Raw genomic sequence first — 17,424 nt, forward strand, 5'->3', positions numbered from 1 at the left:
ACTCCGTTAATACTGCTTTTAGTCGCCAGGCGGTGCACGTGCACGCCTCGCTTCGATCAGCTGATCGTTCGCGCACGTGCGCCTATGTGTCAAAAAATTGTATTTTTTTTCTCTATTTTAAATATATATACTATATATAATAAATGTATATTTATTAATATTCAAGTCTTTTCATTATTAAGAAACTATAGAAAGATGTAATCAAATGCAGAAAAAAATGAATATATCATATTGTTGAGTTCCATTTTTTTTTGTGTAGTCTTTTTTATTACATATTTTCACGTCTTTCTTTTTCTTAAACAGCCAATATAAATTTAATTTAATTAACTATAGTGGAAAATCTAATTACAAAGTGTAGTAATTAATAAGCACGTTTTGTGTACAGTATTGTACATAACCTCTTCAAATACGCACGCGTGGACACGTGTTATATTTTGACACATTGCATTAGCGAAAGAAAAGTTAGCGAAGCATTTAATTAAAAAAACATTTAGCGCGGGATCATGTCTATGACACTGGCATTACCCCAAAAAAAATATTATAGACAACGTGCACATTCGAATCCGATAGCTGATCATTGCATCGAATAGTAAGTAGAATTTTGTCATTTTCATCAATTTTTAAGATTACAAAAATTATTTTATATCATTTATTATTTACACATTAGTCCCATAAAACCAGAATTAATGGATTGGAGTGCCTTGTATCCACAATATTTTTCTGGCAATACTGAAGAAACACAGAAATGTGTAGAATTTGCAGATGTTGGTTGCGGCTATGGAGGATTGCTGGGTAATTTATCTTTTGTGAGCTAATACATTTTACTAAAAAACCAAAATGATCATACATAATAAATAAATTTTCAGTTGCCTTATCGCCAATGTTTCCCAATAGTCTAATACTTGGTATGGAAATCAGAGTAAAAGTATCAGATTATGTTACGGATCGCATTGCTGCCTTGCGTTCGCAAAAGCCTGGTCAATACCAAAACATTGCCTGCCTGAGAACGAATGCCATGAAATACTTACCAAATTATTTCTTTAAAGGACAAGTAAAAATAAAAGTCTTGTTTGTCTGATATGTAAAAATATTAAAGTATGTAGTTTGTATTAATTAGCATTCTTAATTTGTATAGTTAAAGAAGATGTTTTTCTTGTATCCAGACCCACATTTCAAAAAATCAAAACATAAGTGGAGAATAATAAACAAATCTTTATTAGCAGAATATGCTTATGTGTTAGCTGAAGGAGTAAGTGTGTTGCTTAATTTCTTATATTAATTATTTCTTATATTAATTTTAAGAGGTCTAATTTTTTTTATTATTATACATAGGCAATTGTATACACTGTAACAGATGTAGAAGATTTGCATGAATGGATAGTTCAACATTTTCAAGAACACCCATTGTTTGAAGAAGTTACTAAACAGGATTTGGTAAGTATTTATAGCTATTTATAGTTATTTATTTTTATGGTAATATTAAGCAAATTTTTTAATTGTTAATATAGGCGACAGATCCTGTAGTAGAAAAATTATATGAAAGTACTGAAGAAGGTCAAAAAGTAAGCAGAAACAAAGGAAATAAATTTTTAGCTGTATTTAGAAGGATTGCAGATACTTACATTGCAACAAGCAGCTAGCAGCAAAACTGTATATATACATTAATATTTGATTATCATTATATGGCGAAAGATATTCTTGATGAGGATGCTAATCTTGATGGCATATAAAGATCTTCATCGTCTTTACGTAATAATAATTGTGTTTCTAAAACGGATTGCAATTAAAATTATTGAGAATTTTTTCTAATACTAAAATTGATATTTGACGATATACACCTTTTTTTATTGTCTTTCTTCTATTCATGCCAGATACTATGTTTAAATAGACTTTATGTCTGATATCTGTATGCTGAATGAGATGCGCAGTCTTTAAAGCAAACTCTTCGTGCATTATGATGAATAACATCTAAAAAGTACAAAGAGTTGATAAAGTGCTCTTTTTTAACAAATATTGAAATAAAAATAAAATCTTACTCTTTCCAATATACGATTGATTAATGCTCGTGGTGGTGAAATATACGATCTTTGTACTAATCTTTTTCTTTCATGTAAATTCATTGTGAATTGCGAATAAAACAAATTCGATTCATTCTGCAAAACATCTTGCATAATGTTTTTAAATACTTTACTATTGACTATTTCCCTATAAAATAACAAATAATATAATAGTAACTAAATAAATATTAAATAATATATGAAATTAGGATTCTCACACACATGTTATAAATAAATTATAAATCCAAATTTTTCGTTCATTATTATTATATTTATGAAAATTAAGAATCTTACCATAATAGACCTTCGATAATAAATAAAGATCGACTAATATCCTTTTTCTTGAATTTCAGCATTTGTCTATTATTCTTCTCGATGTATATTCCCTTTGAAGGTGCATTTATTAATTCGTCCATTAGACTAATTTTCAGAAATTTATCTTCTTCACTATATATAGAACATCGAATCGTTATAGTTTTATAAAAGGTTTGAGGTTTTTCCAAAACTTCCATCGATGGTTTCTGAAAACAAAAAAAATGAAATAATTTAATCTTAAGAAAAATTTCTTGATTCTTATATAATTTGAATATATATATACACTTTACTTACTGGAACGCTGATGCCTTTTTCTGTGATAGTAAATTGTCCTTTTAATTCTCGAGACAAATCTTCTAATTTGTATACACTTCTCTGATAAGCTCGTCTTTGGCTGGTATTAATAAACTCACACGATATATTAACATCAATTACGCAAGGATATTGTTTAGTATTTATAGTTACGCGAAAACTTTTAACAGACATTGGTTTTATCACGCCTTTTTGTGGATCAACTTCCACGTCAATTACTCCGGAAATCTCATTTCTGAAAGAAAAAATTAAATATTTATTCCTTTTAGATGTATATGTTTTACACCCCAATGAAAAATAATTTATTTCATAATTTAAACCAACAAACCTCTTCCATTCGTAAGCGAGTACGTCTTGCATTAAATTATTGTGCATCATAATCATCTTTACTACGTGACTATGTGTAGGTATGTGCAGAACATCTATACAGTCAGTATTAAAATATATAGGAATATCGTCATCTTCAAAGTTACATCCGGACGATATATATTCTCCAATTACTGCTGACTTATGCGGTAAGGAAGATTCGCCTTCCAATATAAGTTCTTCTTCTTTGTCACCCAGAGTCAGACATAATTTGCTCTATTAAAAAATGAAGAGATAATTGTATATTTTTAGGCTTGGAAAGAGAAACAAATTATTCATTTTCTTTTCATTCACTCGTTTATTGTATATGATGACAAACCTTAAATATGCCAAATTGTCGTGGTTGAAATTTTAAAAGAATCGGAACGGAAGATTGCGGATTTATGATTGCGTGTGGAGTCGTACAGGAAAAAATCTCATAGCAGTACTCTTGATTTATTTCGCGCATCATTCTGGGATTTACAAAGAACGGGATGCTGTGATTTGTGCCATTATGTACCCAACATACCTGAAAAATTTTCACAGCATGTGTTATATAAGCGTTACATTATATTTAAATGAAAATAATAACCTGATAAATAGGACTCTTGTCTCCCAAGTAAATATGCTGAAATTTAAAATGCGTGCCGTTTAAAAGATGGAGCTTATTATCAGAACTAGATAATCCTTCAATCGTCATGAGCAAAAAAATATGACGATTATTTCCAAGGTCCAAGTCCCACTTCGATTCAGTTTTTCCTAATAATATGTAACGCAGCTCTAGAGTCATCCAGTTTTCTTCTCCTGGCTGTATTTTATTAAAATATATATAAAATACTAATAACATATTAATAATTAAATATTAATGTAATGTTATACTCTAAGATTTCCTGTTTTTGGTTGCACAGAGCACACTTTCCTGTGTGAGCAATCGTACTTTGCACGTTGCAACGATACGCCTTGGATTTTTGCAACGGGTCGGCAAGAACAGAGTTGCGTTCTTTTAATATTCCAAGAAGTAATTACTGCAGTTACATTTCTTAAAAGCAATTTTATAACAACGGGATTTTCATGTAAAACCATCGCCGGAAAGTTTACGTACAACGTTTGTGACGTTTCTGCTTGTAAATCTCGAAGTAATGTATTGAATCTAAGTTAAAAAAATTTACAATTTATATTTATATGAGAGCAAAATTATCGAGATTGCAAATATGATATGAAATTTAGCATACACATTTATTTTCATCAGTTTCCACAGAAAAGCTTTGCTCACATCCGGATAAGGCCCGTAACATTGTAAATTTGTTACCTATATTATTCGTTACAATACAATTACTATATATATAAATTATTATATGTATACATAATATGTTATTAAATTTTATTGTTTTTATTAATAAATTGTTGATGCTTCTCTATTTTAAAATAGCATGATTTCAAATTATAATTTGAAACAATATATTGTATTTACTTTTAAGGTGGGTAACACGCATAAAGAACGCAATTTGCAGATGTTTCTTGGCATCTGATTTGGAATTAGTGCATCTGAGTGAACATTTAGTCTCACAAAATATTGAACGAAAAATTCGTAATATCCCGGTGTGGTGGGTGTAAGAGAAACGGTGATCATTTTATCTTGTTTGGCGAAAACAGTGTCTGTAGTTGGCTGTATTTTTACATCGCGTTCTATATTTCCGATCGGCCAATTACAGTGGCTACACTTTATCTTGTAATGGATGTTTACGGGACTCAAGTTAAATAGGTGAAATTTTAATTCTTTTGTAGTTTTGTATGCCTGAATTCCAAAATTGAATTCGTCGAGTGCTGACTAGCGAATGCGTAAAAATATGCATTATAGAAGTTATTTAATTTGCATGCTTAATTTTATCAATAAATTAATTTTAATTTACCACAAGACAGCCAGATTTGCAGCTTTCTATTACGTGTAACGTAACGCAAACGCTGGAACCAACGGGAATTTCGTCTTTCAATACAGTTAAAGTGCACTTTACATCAAACTGGTAGTCTCCAATTGTAGTAGGGCAAAATATCCACTCGTGAATGACGGTATCGTTAGGGCAGATTTTATTATTTTCATTTTGAATTCGGAGTTCAGGTGCCACATTAACAAACTCGTATCTAAAAAATCGATATTAATCAAAGAAAATTGCAATAATAAATTGACAATACTTAGAATAATACTTCTAATTAACTTTTTGTAACAAAAGAAATAACGGCACACATTAATACTTTATAAAAAGTTACTTTATCGTGTGTCGAGTAATATTTCGCATGTAGAATTGTTGCAATTCCCGACAATTTGGAAATGTCGGCACAAAGTTTACAAGATTTTGATCATTAAAACTGACATTAGCGCATTCCGCGAATCCTCGAAAATCTATGAAACACTCCGACTTTGTATTTCCGTTGAAACGTATCGCCCAACGTTCTACGTAAACGCGTTCATTGTCAATACCGGGTAACATACCGACTACAATGATTTGATAATTTCTAGAAAGGATCACAATATGTCTCGTAAAAAAATATTAAACGTATTAAAAATATCATTCCATCAAATATGGTATAAAAGTATCTAAAAATATCTTGTATAAAATATTGTATTAAAAATGTTTTGTATGCGTAAAAATAAAAATTATGTGATCGTCGTGCTAAATTATACATCTAACTATGCACGATATAAATACAATGATTTCTATTTAAATCCGAATCATTTGGACAATAAATTTTACTAATTGTAAGTGCAAATACTCATGAATTATTCCCATCATTGGTTTCACAACAAAGTGGCTCGATGTTGGCGGCACAAAGTGATACATCAATGGTAAATGCCCGAACTTTTTTATCAGGAATGTGGTGTAAATCGAAAATGACGGTAAGCAAGGAGGCATTTTGACTATATGAGGTATTTCGTACTGAGGAATCCAACCATCGGAACAAATAGGAAAGGAATTACCTGTGAAAAAAGAGCATCTGATATTACCGTCAAATTAAGGTAATCGCAGCATTATGTAAAAGCAATAAAAAACACATGTACCGATTAATCGCACGGACGTGATTGCAGGAAATGTAAGAGTTTCCTTATAAAGATTTTCTTGCTGTTCGATAAAAATATATCCAACGAATTCTCGCGCGAATAAATTGCTCCTTTTATTAGGATTAAATGTGATTTCGAACAGAACTGTTTGATATGCTGGTACTTTCGCGATAGTAGGTGTTATGTCAAAAATTTTTTCAATATCTATACAAAATCTGATATTAATTGCTGATCAAAGAGATGGAAAAATAAATCGAGGCAGGGGGCGTAGCCAGGGGGCACAGCCTGCTCTTGAAAAATCAAGCAATTTAAAAATAATTCTATTAATTTTTGTTCAAATATTTGCAAGTTATTTGCAATATTGTATTATTTACAATAATACTTTTTCATAAATATCATCCTCTTTTTTTTTTCATCGGGCAGCGAAATTTCTCTGTCAGTTTTCTTGCCTGCTCTAGCATCTCTATCTGGCTACACCTCTGAATCGATGTATTTATAATAATATTTGATTTGATAATTTCCGCGATACTTGAAAGGTAAAAAAAAAAAGATAGAAAAACATATTAATGATAGCAATCGTCATATACATTATGATTCAAGGATGAAACCTTGGTCCCATTTAATTAATACATCAGATCGAGTGTGATTAGTTAGGCATAGAGTTTCCGAAATTTTTTGCGTAGTATCTTCTGTCACCAAATTAGCTTGACCAAAATCGATGTAGTTTTTCGACAAAGAGATCGCAGGTAAATCTTGCGCAGCAACGATAGTATCGCTCGTGTAACCTTCGAAACCATTCTTCAATCTTGTAGGATAATTAAAGCGATTCTGTATGTTGGCTTTATGTAATATCGAACTGTAATAACCGTACACTTCTATAATAATCGGTCTCTGTAATTAAGAAAAATTTTGAATCATTTGAATATTTTGTATAATAAAAATTTTTTTCATAATTTAAAACAATAATTAAAAAAAATTTTATGCGATATATTATTTTAAACCTATGCCGGGCTACAAAATAATAATGAGCATCATCTAAACACACGTATCTAAGAGAAAAATATGATGTCCTTTTGCATAAAATTAAATTTTTAATTATTGATTGTCAATTTAATTTAAATTTTATTTTCATAACAAAAGATTGGTTTTAAAATTTATGAGAATAATTAAATTTTATAGATAAATTTTCCTGTGTTTTTATCAATGATTAAAATATCATTTTATATTCCTTATTAGAGGATACGGAAACAATTTCTATTCATAGATGATATGAATTATTTATAAGAATTGCTGTATCAATTCAAATGTTAGCCATGACATTATCTTGACGTAAAGCGCGGAAATTTACGTTTGTTTGATTTTAATTAAATTTTAATTTATTAAAAATCTAAAAATCTAAATCTTTTCATTACATGATTCAGGATTAAACATGGCAAATGGCACGTGTAAATTCCAGCTTCCTGAGGCGTAAAAGTGATTGTTATGTATTTGCGAGAACGAGGCGCGATGTATCCTTGCTTTGCGTCGATTTTGAATGATTTTTGCGTCAGATCAACATCGAACATAAAAATTGCCGTGGCTTTGGAATCATTAACGAGCTTGATCCGTTTCTTGGCTTCGTAATTCTCACTCGTGTATATCATAACTAATCTCGTTGTGGACGCGGAAATTATAGGTCCTAGATATGTTATTAGTTACATCATAGTAATATTCATTCAACATAAATTCAACGTCATTCCTTATACACACACACATAATCACACAAGACAAGAAGGTATTACTCATGTCAGCATCCAGGTAATTAATGATTCATAGTCATTTGCAATTCATTCTACGAAATTAAGTGAGAGATTTTCATACTTATTTAGGAGTCTGAAGATGTTTATCTTATCGCATCTCGGCTTTTAAATAATAAGATATTATCGTGATTAAATAAATTCTTTTAAAAGGTGTATTAGTGTCAGTTATACTTTGTTTCAAAAATCTATCAATGTCAGGCGATCTAACTTCTTATTGTAAAAGATATATTATTAAGCATCTTTTTTAGAGCCTTTATAAAATCTCTAATAATGAAAGATACTCAGAATCACACTGTCGTTCGAAAATGAAAAATTTTATACCAATACACGTTCCACGGACTCTAATTTCCGCGCGTTCGCCAACGGAATCCATGATCGTAAAGTAATCTACGTTTACGGAGAGCGGGATGAACGGCCGATAATATATTCTGCACTTGTATACTTGGCCGGGAGACAAAGTCCACGAGTAACTGCATAATTCGAACACGTGATCCAGGGGATTGGTAATAGCGTCTCTTCGGGCCTCATAAGTCTGTTCCATCTGCATTATCGTTTAATTAGTATTAATCATAATCGTGATTCACGATTTTGCGAATCTTGCGATTTCTCATGCAACGAAACAGTCGATTATTAGGTAGATTAAGAAATCAAATATACTAACGCAACTTTGATTGATTATTTCTATCCATTTAACAGCCGCGGCGCCCGCTTCCACTTCGCCAAACTCCACGTGGATTTTCCTACTCGGTTCTTCACAGGACATTTTATCCCCGCTCCTATTATCAGACTATCAATTACTATTGTTTTCCTACAAAAGTGAATGTTGTTGCGCTCCGAGAAAACGCGCGGCGACATCTTTCGAGATCTCGATCGCGTGATCGATGTCGATCTCGAACTCAATGACGTCCTCGGCGGATGACGTCGCGACTTGTTTTGGTCATCTCCCCCTCCCAACCCTCTCTCTCCGCGAGGAGGGAATGACGCATTTCTCAGTAAAGACGTTCTCGCAGAAGCCGAGTTTCGGAGTTTCGGGCTTCTCGCTCCGCGCGATTCCACGAAAGTAATCCCTCGCAGGATCCATCTGACGCGGCAGTGGAAGAGAATAAACGGCACCTGGTCATCCGCGCGTCGACCGCGCGACCGCTTCTCACGTTCTGCATATATGGCTTTGTGACACTTGCGGGCTGCGCGCGAGTCGCCCCGGGAAAAGAGGGAAGGAAAAAAAAAGATGGTCCAGCCACGCGCCTCGATGAGCGTCGTCTGTCTCCTGATCGCGACCGTCCATCTCTGCTCGTGTACGCGTTACAACAATTATAACGAGTGTAAGTTCTCAAGTTTGATTTACGAGGATTCATCGCAAATGGTATGGCACTCGTGTGTGTATGTGTGGGCTCTCGTTTCTAACCTCACCTTCCGTGTGTGCTCTTTCTTCCCGTAGATGCCCTCGAGAATGAGAGGTTCTGTCATCCTTTGAACAAGAAGCACTCGCACGATTTACACAATGGTACCGCGACGATCGTCATGTCGCATCACATGTTCGATAGATGGTTCGTGAAACGCAATCTTACGTGCACGTTCACCTTCAAGATCGCGAGAAACGAGGGCCTCTTTGCGGTTATCCACAAAATGTCTTTTCGACGCAACGGCGATCAGTGTTTGGACTATGTACGGGTGAGTTGACGGATGATGAGCCCGGGTGATTTCCGGAGCAAGTCAGGTTTCCCTCTTAATTTAACCGAGCCTTTCACGAAATTTTCCATTCTGTGGAATAAAACTGTCTGAAAATTAAAATTTATTTCATCTTTTATCGCAAAGATTATATCAGGCAAATTTTAATATAAGTACATTTAAAATATATTTTTTATTTTTTTGCATTTTAAAGTTTTAAAGTATGCGTGTATGTAAATATAAAATATTAGCATTTTATAGCATAATATTAACATATACGTTTCATTATTATATCTAACAATAAGAAGTAATTGTGGTTTTAATCTTTGAAAATATTCTTGAAGATCTACTTAAAGTAGTAATTATTTAACATTACGTAATTAACATTTATGTTCATATCCTATGCGATAATACTATTTCAAGAAAAGAAATTTAAATTAATATAAATATATTACAAATATATTATATAACAAACATGAAAAATATCACATGTAACTAAAGTTTGATTTGTTAAATGATTCTAGAAAATTTGCTAATATAATATTTTAACAAATTTTAAACTAAATTTTAAATTAATTTTCTCGAATTATTAATAGATTGTACTAACTTTCAGATTAAGCTTTTAAATAAAGTTTAAATACAGTAAATTTAATGCGCATAAAGATAATGAATACTGTGCTTCTATATTTTATATTAAAAAAAATATATATAGCAAATTATTGTTGATTATAATAAGGCAAAGAATTAATTAAAATTATATCATGATACAATTAAAATTTACACTTGCAATATTAGACTCTTAACAGATGTTCTATTAGTTTAAGAGAACTGATGGTCATCAGACAGAAAAATTTTGCGGGGAGATAAATCGCCTGACAACGTACTTTCCGATTACTGAATCTGAAGATAATTTACATAATATGGATGACACCTTGCTGCAATCACATGACAAGTATGCTGAGTTTGATTCCATTAGAAAATGGAAATTTCTTCCAATGGATTCTACAGAATTTGAAACTGAGATATTCATCTCCAAGGAGAGACTATTGGATGGAGAATATCTGGATCTTAGTATAGTCTATACTCCGTACAGAAGTATGTTTCTCATTCTGATATGTCTATATATCAAATGTAATAAATATATACAAGTTACAAACAATCTTGTTTATTTGCAGATTGCAAGAAGGTGGATCCCGAACGATTCAAACCAGTTGGACATAACGTTTGTATTCGGAAGGAATACCTGTGCGATATGATTTACAATTGTCCGTTCGGTATCTGTTCGGATGAAGTTAATTGCTCATATATAATCACCAATCGGTTTCCCAAAGATGATACTGCCACGAAAGTCACTATAGGAGCGGTCACCACCATGATCCTCTGCTTCATCATTTTCATCATGTGTTTGTGGATCTGCAAGAAATCTCGCAAGTTGTGCTGGTCATCGGATTGCGCCGGTCCGAACATATGCTCGCGGCCTGGTTCCTTACCGGACACGGACGGAGGTCTGGGATCCAATCGCGCGGTATCCACGGCTCCTATGCTGGAGGTCGCAGTGTCTTCCCCTGTTGCGAATAAGGATCTGCCTCCCAGTTATGACTCGTTATTTCCCGAACATAGTAATCCTGCCAGATTGTAAGTTATTGAATCTGATTAGAGTTAAGCATTGAATACATCGTCTAATGTTTTAATTAGACGCCGTGTTGCGTACATCCATGTGACGTAACTAGATCACCCCTTTCCTTATACATAAATTTGTTCCACAAAGTGTGAGCAAAATTCTATTGGATATAAGAGGAGGGCCTTGATAAACAAAAACTAATGTGAATCTAGCATCAATTTTGATATCGTGTACCAACACAAACTAAAAGATATAAGCAGCTTTAGAATATTGATATTATAGATGAATCATAATGGAGAGACGCGGATTTGTATAATAAATACGTATAATAGAGACTCTTTTAGCAATAAATTTTTTTCTCAGACGAATTCTCATTTTCTCTCATGTTCCTCTCTTTTTATGTAAATAAGAAAGTCTTTAAAAATCAATTAATTTTTTTATATATGTCAATTTTGATAAATTTGACCAATGTAATTAACTTTTACAATCAAAACGCTTCACTATATAGTTACGTCACTGCACTGCAGTACTATCATACTAACATGTTTGTTTCTTGTACATTGATAAAATTACAAGGAATGCACAATTAATATCTAACTCGATTAAGTTTTGTTTTTTCTTATATATAGCTTCTTTAAGTTTGAGTTTCGACGGTTGATATTATTTTCTAATAAATATTAAAGGAAATGTATATTGCGAGATGTTTGTTCATTGATCAATGAAAGAACATAGATTATGAAATCGCTTCTTGATATTTAACAAAATATGATTTTACAGTATTACATCAAGATATCAATGCAGTATTTCTTTAATATGTTAATTAATTGAAGTTATTTCTTATTGATTAATTTTCTCATTTAAATTATATACCATGATATTTGTATTAATATTAGGCAAAAAAAGTAAATTGTAATTAAATAAAAGGAAAAAAATCTAATGGAATCTATTGTGTTCATAGACACATTCACAAAACAGATAATACATGAACTTGCCGTATTGTAGCATACTTTTTGATAAATGATATATCTTTAGGTATACACGTGGATATGTATGTAACAACTTTTTTGTATCTATAAAAGTATAAAAATTTTATAACAATATATATAGACCTTATAGGCGTGTGCGTGTATATTTTTGAGATTGAATGTTATATAAGTCTCTTTATAAAATGTATGTAATAATAATGTGTAAATATCCAATTTGTGATAATAAAGACTTATAGATATATATATACACATGTAAAAAAAATGTTGCAAGATGAACATTTATTTCTTGTCTTTGAATTCTGTACGTATAGATGTATGCTCGAGTAACCACAGACAATCATTGATGATATGATCAATCTCAGCTGGTCCAGTTGATAATTGATGATTGTCCTCGTATACGAGCATTCTGTAATATGTGAATTTTTTCGATAACGCAATATATGATTTTAAGTTCATTGTGTTAAGAGTACCAACTTACTTAGTTTTCACTTTATTAGTTTTGAGCCGATGGTACCACATTGTTCCTTGAGAGGATGGTACTCGCAAATCTTTCGTTCCAATACAAATCAAAGTAGGCGCCTTAACTTTATCGATGTGGAAAATTGGTGAGCATTTCTTCATTTTTACGAACATGTCGATGTTATCGGGCCACGATCCGTTAACAACGTAAGAGAAACCTGCTTCTACAGCGCACCTGCAATGAAAATTAAATCATATTCGTATTAAAATACTGATACGTAAGATTCTAAACATTTGTGTGTGTGAATTATCATTACATATAATTCACAATACATTTTATAAAAAAGAGAAAAAAGGAAAACTGTATTTCAGTCAAGCTTAGATTAGTCGCGTTTGATGGATTCGAGACATTTGAGATAACGGTTAAGCTTACACATTATGAAGATACGCTATTTTCTCTTCCTTAGTCAGAGTATTGCGACTGAAATACAAATACGGGATATTGAATAATTTAGACGTTAATATTAACGTTATTAGATGTTAAATATCTGTTTACCAATCTGGAATATCCGATATACCGAACATGATGGAGATATCGATTACCGGATTTCTCGCGACTACTGCTTTGTACATATCCTGAAGAAAAAATAGATTTTTATACTGAATGAATATATTTGTTTGTGTATAATTTACGTGATGTTTAAATTATTAAATTTATAAATTTATTATATCTGTCTCACTTACCGGAGCTTGTCCACTTAAGTGTGTTACCAAAAATCCACCATGAGATCCACCGCAAAGACCTATGCGTTCAGGATCGAGCCAAGGATATTTTTTGATTGCTTCTTGTGTAGCAGTTATGCAGTCCTTCACATCTACGTCTCCAACTTTTCCTTGAAGGTATTCTACAGTCGCACTACCCATTCCCGTTGAACCACGATAATTTACTTGAACTACCGCAAAACCTGAATTTTTATAATTAATTATGCATAAATTTGAATTTTATATAATTAATTAAACATATATAATCTCTTTGAATGTTACAGATTTAGATGTAGCCATTTAATATATGACTCTATTCTATAAGAGAAAATTTGGCTTTTATCCATGATGCAGATTCCTCTCTAAATTGTACATTAAGGCCAATAAATACGAGATTATATTAAAAAAATATTTTTTTTCTATTATGGTTGTCATATTCTACCATTTCAATTTTTATTTTACTATTAAAATATGTGAATTGAATTTATTTTCTCTCTTAAAGCAGAGTATAAGCAAATGGAAGAATATCAGTGTATAACATTTGAAATTTAACAATAAGAACAGCATCAAAAAATAGAATAACCTAGACTGATTTGCGATCTATTTCGATGTATTTCTCGCTTATATACCTATGCACAGAAATATGATCTAATATGACACAATACCTGCTGATACCAAGAAAGAGTGATCCAACGAAAATACGTTTGTGAAACTGCTATGAGGACCTCCATGTGGTACCACTACAAAAGGAACTGATTTATCTTTACCACTTTTCGGACCAAAGTAAATAAAATTAAATTGCTCTGAAAATAACATATATACAAAGATATAATTTTTTGAGATAATTATAAGAAAAAGTTGCATAAACAGTACAAGGTACTTACTTATGCTGTCATCATTGTTATAAACATATTCATTAGGTTCATACATAATTTCTTTAAGCTCATCAATTTTTATTGGAGTTGTAATTGTAATTCTAGGGATATCGCCAATATTTGCTGCTTTACTTTTAAAACGACCTACCATAAGACTAGCAGGTTGTGTTAAGGAGGTATTTAAAAATGCAATTATGTCCCCTTTTACATCCAGTATACTAAGGCTACTTCCATTGTTTTTTATTTCAGTAACATCTTTTGTTTCTGTAAATAAAATTTATAATTTTTATGGGTGATATAAATAGCAGGGAAAAATATTATTGTGCTAAATTATAATTCTATTGTCATAAAATTTTAGTATCTTACTTATATTAACAATATATGAAACAATATTGTTTCTTTGCGGTGTACTGAAAAATAAGTACTGAGAATCATCACTCCAACAATGATGAGGCAAACGACCATATATCCCATAAAAATGCATGTTGTGATTAATTGTCTTGCTCATTTGTACTATATCCACAATTTGATTAATCTAAATTTAAAATATAAAAATTTCATTCTTAAAATTAAACAAATTTTCTCTTTTAATTTCTAATTAATGTAATTTTTAATTTAACATGATATTACATGATTTTTCTCTATTCTCAAGTCTCGTAGCATAAGCGCATGTGCATTATGATGCGGGAGAGCACCAGCCTCCCTCTGTAACCAAACAAGATAATTTCCATCAGGGCTAATTCTAGGGCTGTGCACAGCGCATTCATCGTCAGATAATTTTCCTATATAATAAAAGTTATCATAATATTTTCTTCTGTTTTTAATATATATACTTTCTATGGCAACTATTTAAATATTTCTTACGATATTCTCCATTTTTCAATAAAAATATCCAGGAATATCTGTTAGTGCATGCAACTAGTCCTAGATATTGTGGCTCGTGCTTCCAAGCAACACCAACTACATCCTGATCTTTTGTCCAAATCACTTGACCAGGGGAAAGCTCATCTGGTATTCCAGATAAAACCGTAATATTGTCTGTTGTTGTATCAAGAACTACAACAACAGGTCGATGTTTTCCTACCAGCTGCTCTCCCCAATGTGGCTTATAGATATATTCATTACCCTGAATTAACAAAACAGACAAAATGCAGTAGATTATATATATATATATATATATATATATATATATATATATATATATATATATGAAGTATTATGAAATATATTTTTGAAAAAATAAGACTACTGACCACTGTTGCTTCTTCATCTTCTTTCTTCTCCTTATCTTTCTTATCTAATGGCTTTTGCTTATAAAACGGTTCCGACTTAGGAAGCTTCTTTTCTGCTACATATAATACTTTAGTATTATCAGGAGACCACTCAAACGATCGGAATTCGACTGCAAAAAAAGCATATATGGTAATACATATTAAAAAATAAAAATTTTTTGTTTATATATTTATTTATACCATCTGTATAAACATCGCCATGAACATCCAAAGCAGATAAATCATAATTCTTCACAATATGTTGCTTATCCCAAATTTCTATAAATTGCTTTGTAGAATTATCAATTGTAGCTTGTCGCAACACAGCTCTACGTTCTTCATTTTTTGTCAAAGTAGACATGAGCCTATTTAAGACAAATTTATTCAAATGTAAGCAATATTTGTGTGATAATAGTAAGTATTATCTTATCTTTATAAAACATATGTTTATTAAACATATATGCAAATTATATGTACTCTGTGGTAACGTCAACTGGAAATCCACTGGAGATTGGAGTTAGGTCTGAGTTTAAGTCATATTTTTGTAAGAAACGTTGGTCCGTCTTCCTCTCCAGATTCCTCTGTGTCCATAAGCCTTGTATGGATAATCTACTCGCAGCACCCAGGATCCGTGCACCGCTTAAAGACGGATGTGCTGCTAACGATTTGTATAAGTTTACCAGTTCTTTTACCTGCAAAATACATATTTCTTTTTTGGATAACCACTTCACAGGTTATACATTTTACACAGATTTCTTATTATAAAAAATTATAGAAAAATATCAACCATTTATAAGAGAAATGCATACCTGAGCAGATGCCATCCTGATTTTCCTGTATCGTCTCTTGATGCGTCTTACAACACAAATGTTGAAAAATACACATACGTTTAAGTAAAAAGCTATTATTTAAACAATGATAACTGATGATAATGAACTGACAAGCAGATATATGGCGCAGTTAATATGCGATATCGCTATATAATGTAAATACATAAAATGCAAACCGCGAAAAAACTCCGAAATATTACGTTGATCATAAACTAACCATGTATTTCAGTGCTTCTAATCATTGACCAATCAGGATAAAGAAATCTGTGCTTTTTGTCCAAATTGAATCATCAAACGAAGTGTCAAACGTAATGCATCCATAATAAAGTTTATAATAATTAAAGTTTATATAAATACTTTAACTAGATCCTTTATATTAGACACGTGATTTCGTCAAGTTAATTTCTTTTTTTGTAGCTATGCAAATTTGTTTGAATGGATCTCGATAGAAACTTCATTGACAGAATTTCTTAGGCTTTTTTGAATATTTCTTATCAGCTGATTGATGATATTTGACAAACTGTCATTATGTAACAGTACTTTGACATTTTTCTCTAATAATTCCTATTTTAATCAAAAAATAAAAATATAACCTCTTCCTTTTGCTTTAGCTTTTTCTTAGAGAGAGACAAAGATATAATTAATGAAATAAATTTATAACTGAAATACATATATATAATAAATACCCAGATAGCAGAATGCTGTCAAATGGCAGCGTTATTAAGACATCTTTAGACGTCATCTTGTTGGATAATTATAGATATGTACATATTTCGAACATATATATATTTAGATTATAAATTATCAAAAAGAAATTAATGCTTATCTATTATTTAATTATACTTTCTATAAAATATCTTTCTTTTCTTTTAAAATAAATTTAGGTTAAAACAAATTTTTATTCGCTTCATAGTTTTAACTTAAATTTATTTCAAAAGAAAAAAAAAGATATTTTATAGTTATAAAAAAAATGCAATTACAAGAGATCAAGTTTATGATAACTGATGGCACTTTTTCTGTTACATTTCATTGCAATTTTAGAATATTGCAGTCATATATACACAATTTG

The 17,424-nt window shown here is 31.3% G+C and overlaps 4 protein-coding genes across 9 annotated transcripts; 2 read left to right on the forward strand and 2 right to left on the reverse strand.

Moving 5' to 3' along the window:
• The first annotated feature begins 36 nt into the window (after positions 1 to 36).
• Positions 37 to 2,249, forward strand: LOC145962664 (tRNA (guanine-N(7)-)-methyltransferase). 2 transcript variants are annotated; one of them, XM_083083891.1, is made up of 6 exons: positions 37 to 589; positions 682 to 792; positions 867 to 1,051; positions 1,136 to 1,249; positions 1,333 to 1,434; positions 1,509 to 2,249. In XM_083083891.1, exons 2-6 carry the CDS (start codon positions 687 to 689, stop codon positions 1,638 to 1,640), a joined length of 639 nt encoding a protein of 212 aa, XP_082940017.1. In that variant the 5' UTR covers positions 37 to 589; positions 682 to 686; the 3' UTR covers positions 1,641 to 2,249. The 2 variants fall into 2 exon arrangements, with proteins under 2 accessions (XP_082940017.1, XP_082940016.1); XM_083083890.1 differs by having other exon boundaries at positions 668 to 792; positions 1,509 to 2,242.
• Positions 1,193 to 9,666, reverse strand: LOC145962656 (cilia- and flagella-associated protein 65). 2 transcript variants are annotated; one of them, XR_014435919.1, is made up of 20 exons: positions 8,545 to 9,666; positions 8,205 to 8,424; positions 7,497 to 7,762; positions 6,693 to 6,975; positions 6,085 to 6,288; positions 5,799 to 6,003; positions 5,295 to 5,540; positions 4,940 to 5,168; positions 4,501 to 4,857; positions 4,262 to 4,338; positions 3,909 to 4,179; positions 3,622 to 3,837; positions 3,370 to 3,558; positions 3,013 to 3,266; positions 2,667 to 2,919; positions 2,352 to 2,578; positions 2,037 to 2,205; positions 1,839 to 1,968; positions 1,623 to 1,767; positions 1,193 to 1,518 (listed from the first exon to the last, which is right to left on the reverse strand). XR_014435919.1 is itself a non-coding variant. In XM_083083869.1 (19 exons), exons 1-19 carry the CDS (start codon positions 8,644 to 8,646, stop codon positions 1,679 to 1,681), a joined length of 3,987 nt encoding a protein of 1,328 aa, XP_082939995.1. In that variant the 5' UTR covers positions 8,647 to 9,666; the 3' UTR covers positions 1,193 to 1,678. The 2 variants fall into 2 exon arrangements, 1 of the variants encoding a protein (XP_082939995.1); XM_083083869.1 differs by having other exon boundaries at positions 1,193 to 1,767.
• On the forward strand, positions 8,829 to 12,403 carry LOC145962663 (uncharacterized). The gene is made up of 4 exons (XM_083083889.1): positions 8,829 to 9,205; positions 9,322 to 9,554; positions 10,370 to 10,646; positions 10,727 to 12,403. The coding sequence occupies exons 1-4, from the start codon at positions 9,112 to 9,114 to the stop codon at positions 11,188 to 11,190; spliced, it is 1,068 nt and encodes a 355-aa protein (XP_082940015.1). The 5' UTR covers positions 8,829 to 9,111; the 3' UTR covers positions 11,191 to 12,403.
• LOC145962659 (acylamino-acid-releasing enzyme) lies at positions 12,091 to 17,400 on the reverse strand. Of its 4 annotated transcripts, none has more exons than XM_083083877.1 (15): positions 17,336 to 17,400; positions 16,335 to 16,380; positions 16,003 to 16,217; positions 15,727 to 15,890; positions 15,508 to 15,656; positions 15,119 to 15,380; positions 14,885 to 15,036; positions 14,621 to 14,789; positions 14,264 to 14,518; positions 14,045 to 14,182; positions 13,362 to 13,582; positions 13,174 to 13,253; positions 13,051 to 13,098; positions 12,637 to 12,852; positions 12,091 to 12,564 (listed from the first exon to the last, which is right to left on the reverse strand). In XM_083083877.1, exons 1-15 carry the CDS (start codon positions 17,383 to 17,385, stop codon positions 12,438 to 12,440), a joined length of 2,292 nt encoding a protein of 763 aa, XP_082940003.1. In that variant the 5' UTR covers positions 17,386 to 17,400; the 3' UTR covers positions 12,091 to 12,437. The 4 variants fall into 4 exon arrangements, with proteins under 4 accessions (XP_082940003.1, XP_082940002.1, XP_082940006.1 ...); XM_083083876.1 differs by lacking the exon at positions 17,336 to 17,400 and adding an exon at positions 17,042 to 17,142; XM_083083880.1 differs by lacking the exon at positions 17,336 to 17,400 and adding an exon at positions 16,573 to 16,694.
• Between the last annotated feature and the right edge of the window lie 24 nt (positions 17,401 to 17,424).

Source organism: Camponotus vicinus, unplaced genomic scaffold, assembly GCF_025532165.1.
Source record: "Camponotus vicinus isolate PSW18456_S1 unplaced genomic scaffold, iyCamVici1.0 SCAF_12, whole genome shotgun sequence".
In the NCBI taxonomy this organism is placed as follows: Eukaryota; Metazoa; Arthropoda; class Insecta; order Hymenoptera; family Formicidae; genus Camponotus; species Camponotus vicinus.

Bases quoted from the DNA above. Each gene is read 5' to 3' on its own strand.
- LOC145962663 (XM_083083889.1), top strand. From the start codon at position 9,112: ATGGTCCAGCCACGCGCCTCGATGAGCGTCGTCTGTCTCCTGATCGCG. The intron at 9,555-10,369 runs GTGAGTTGACGG...ATGTTCTATTAG, and splicing joins AGTGTTTGGACTATGTACGG to TTTAAGAGAACTGATGGTCA. The intron at 10,647-10,726 runs GTATGTTTCTCA...GTTTATTTGCAG, and splicing joins AGTCTATACTCCGTACAGAA to ATTGCAAGAAGGTGGATCCC.
- LOC145962656 (XM_083083869.1), bottom strand. From the start codon at position 8,646: ATGTCCTGTGAAGAACCGAGTAGGAAAATCCACGTGGAGTTTGGCGAA. The intron at 6,289-6,692 runs GTTTCATCCTTG...GATTTTGTATAG, and splicing joins ATTAATTAAATGGGACCAAG to ATATTGAAAAAATTTTTGAC. The intron at 4,858-4,939 runs GTAAATTAAAAT...CGCATTCGCTAG, and splicing joins GCAAATCTGGCTGTCTTGTG to TCAGCACTCGACGAATTCAA.
- LOC145962664 (XM_083083890.1), top strand. From the start codon at position 504: ATGTCTATGACACTGGCATTACCCCAAAAAAAATATTATAGACAACGT. The intron at 590-667 runs GTAAGTAGAATT...TTTACACATTAG, and splicing joins GCTGATCATTGCATCGAATA to TCCCATAAAACCAGAATTAA. The intron at 793-866 runs GTAATTTATCTT...ATAAATTTTCAG, and splicing joins CGGCTATGGAGGATTGCTGG to TTGCCTTATCGCCAATGTTT.
- LOC145962659 (XM_083083876.1), bottom strand. From the start codon at position 17,097: ATGACGTCTAAAGATGTCTTAATAACGCTGCCATTTGACAGCATTCTG. The intron at 16,381-17,041 runs GTATTTATTATA...TTGTGTTGTAAG, and splicing joins GACAGCATTCTGCTATCTGG to ACGCATCAAGAGACGATACA. The intron at 14,183-14,263 runs GTAAGTACCTTG...TGTTATTTTCAG, and splicing joins TAACAATGATGACAGCATAA to AGCAATTTAATTTTATTTAC.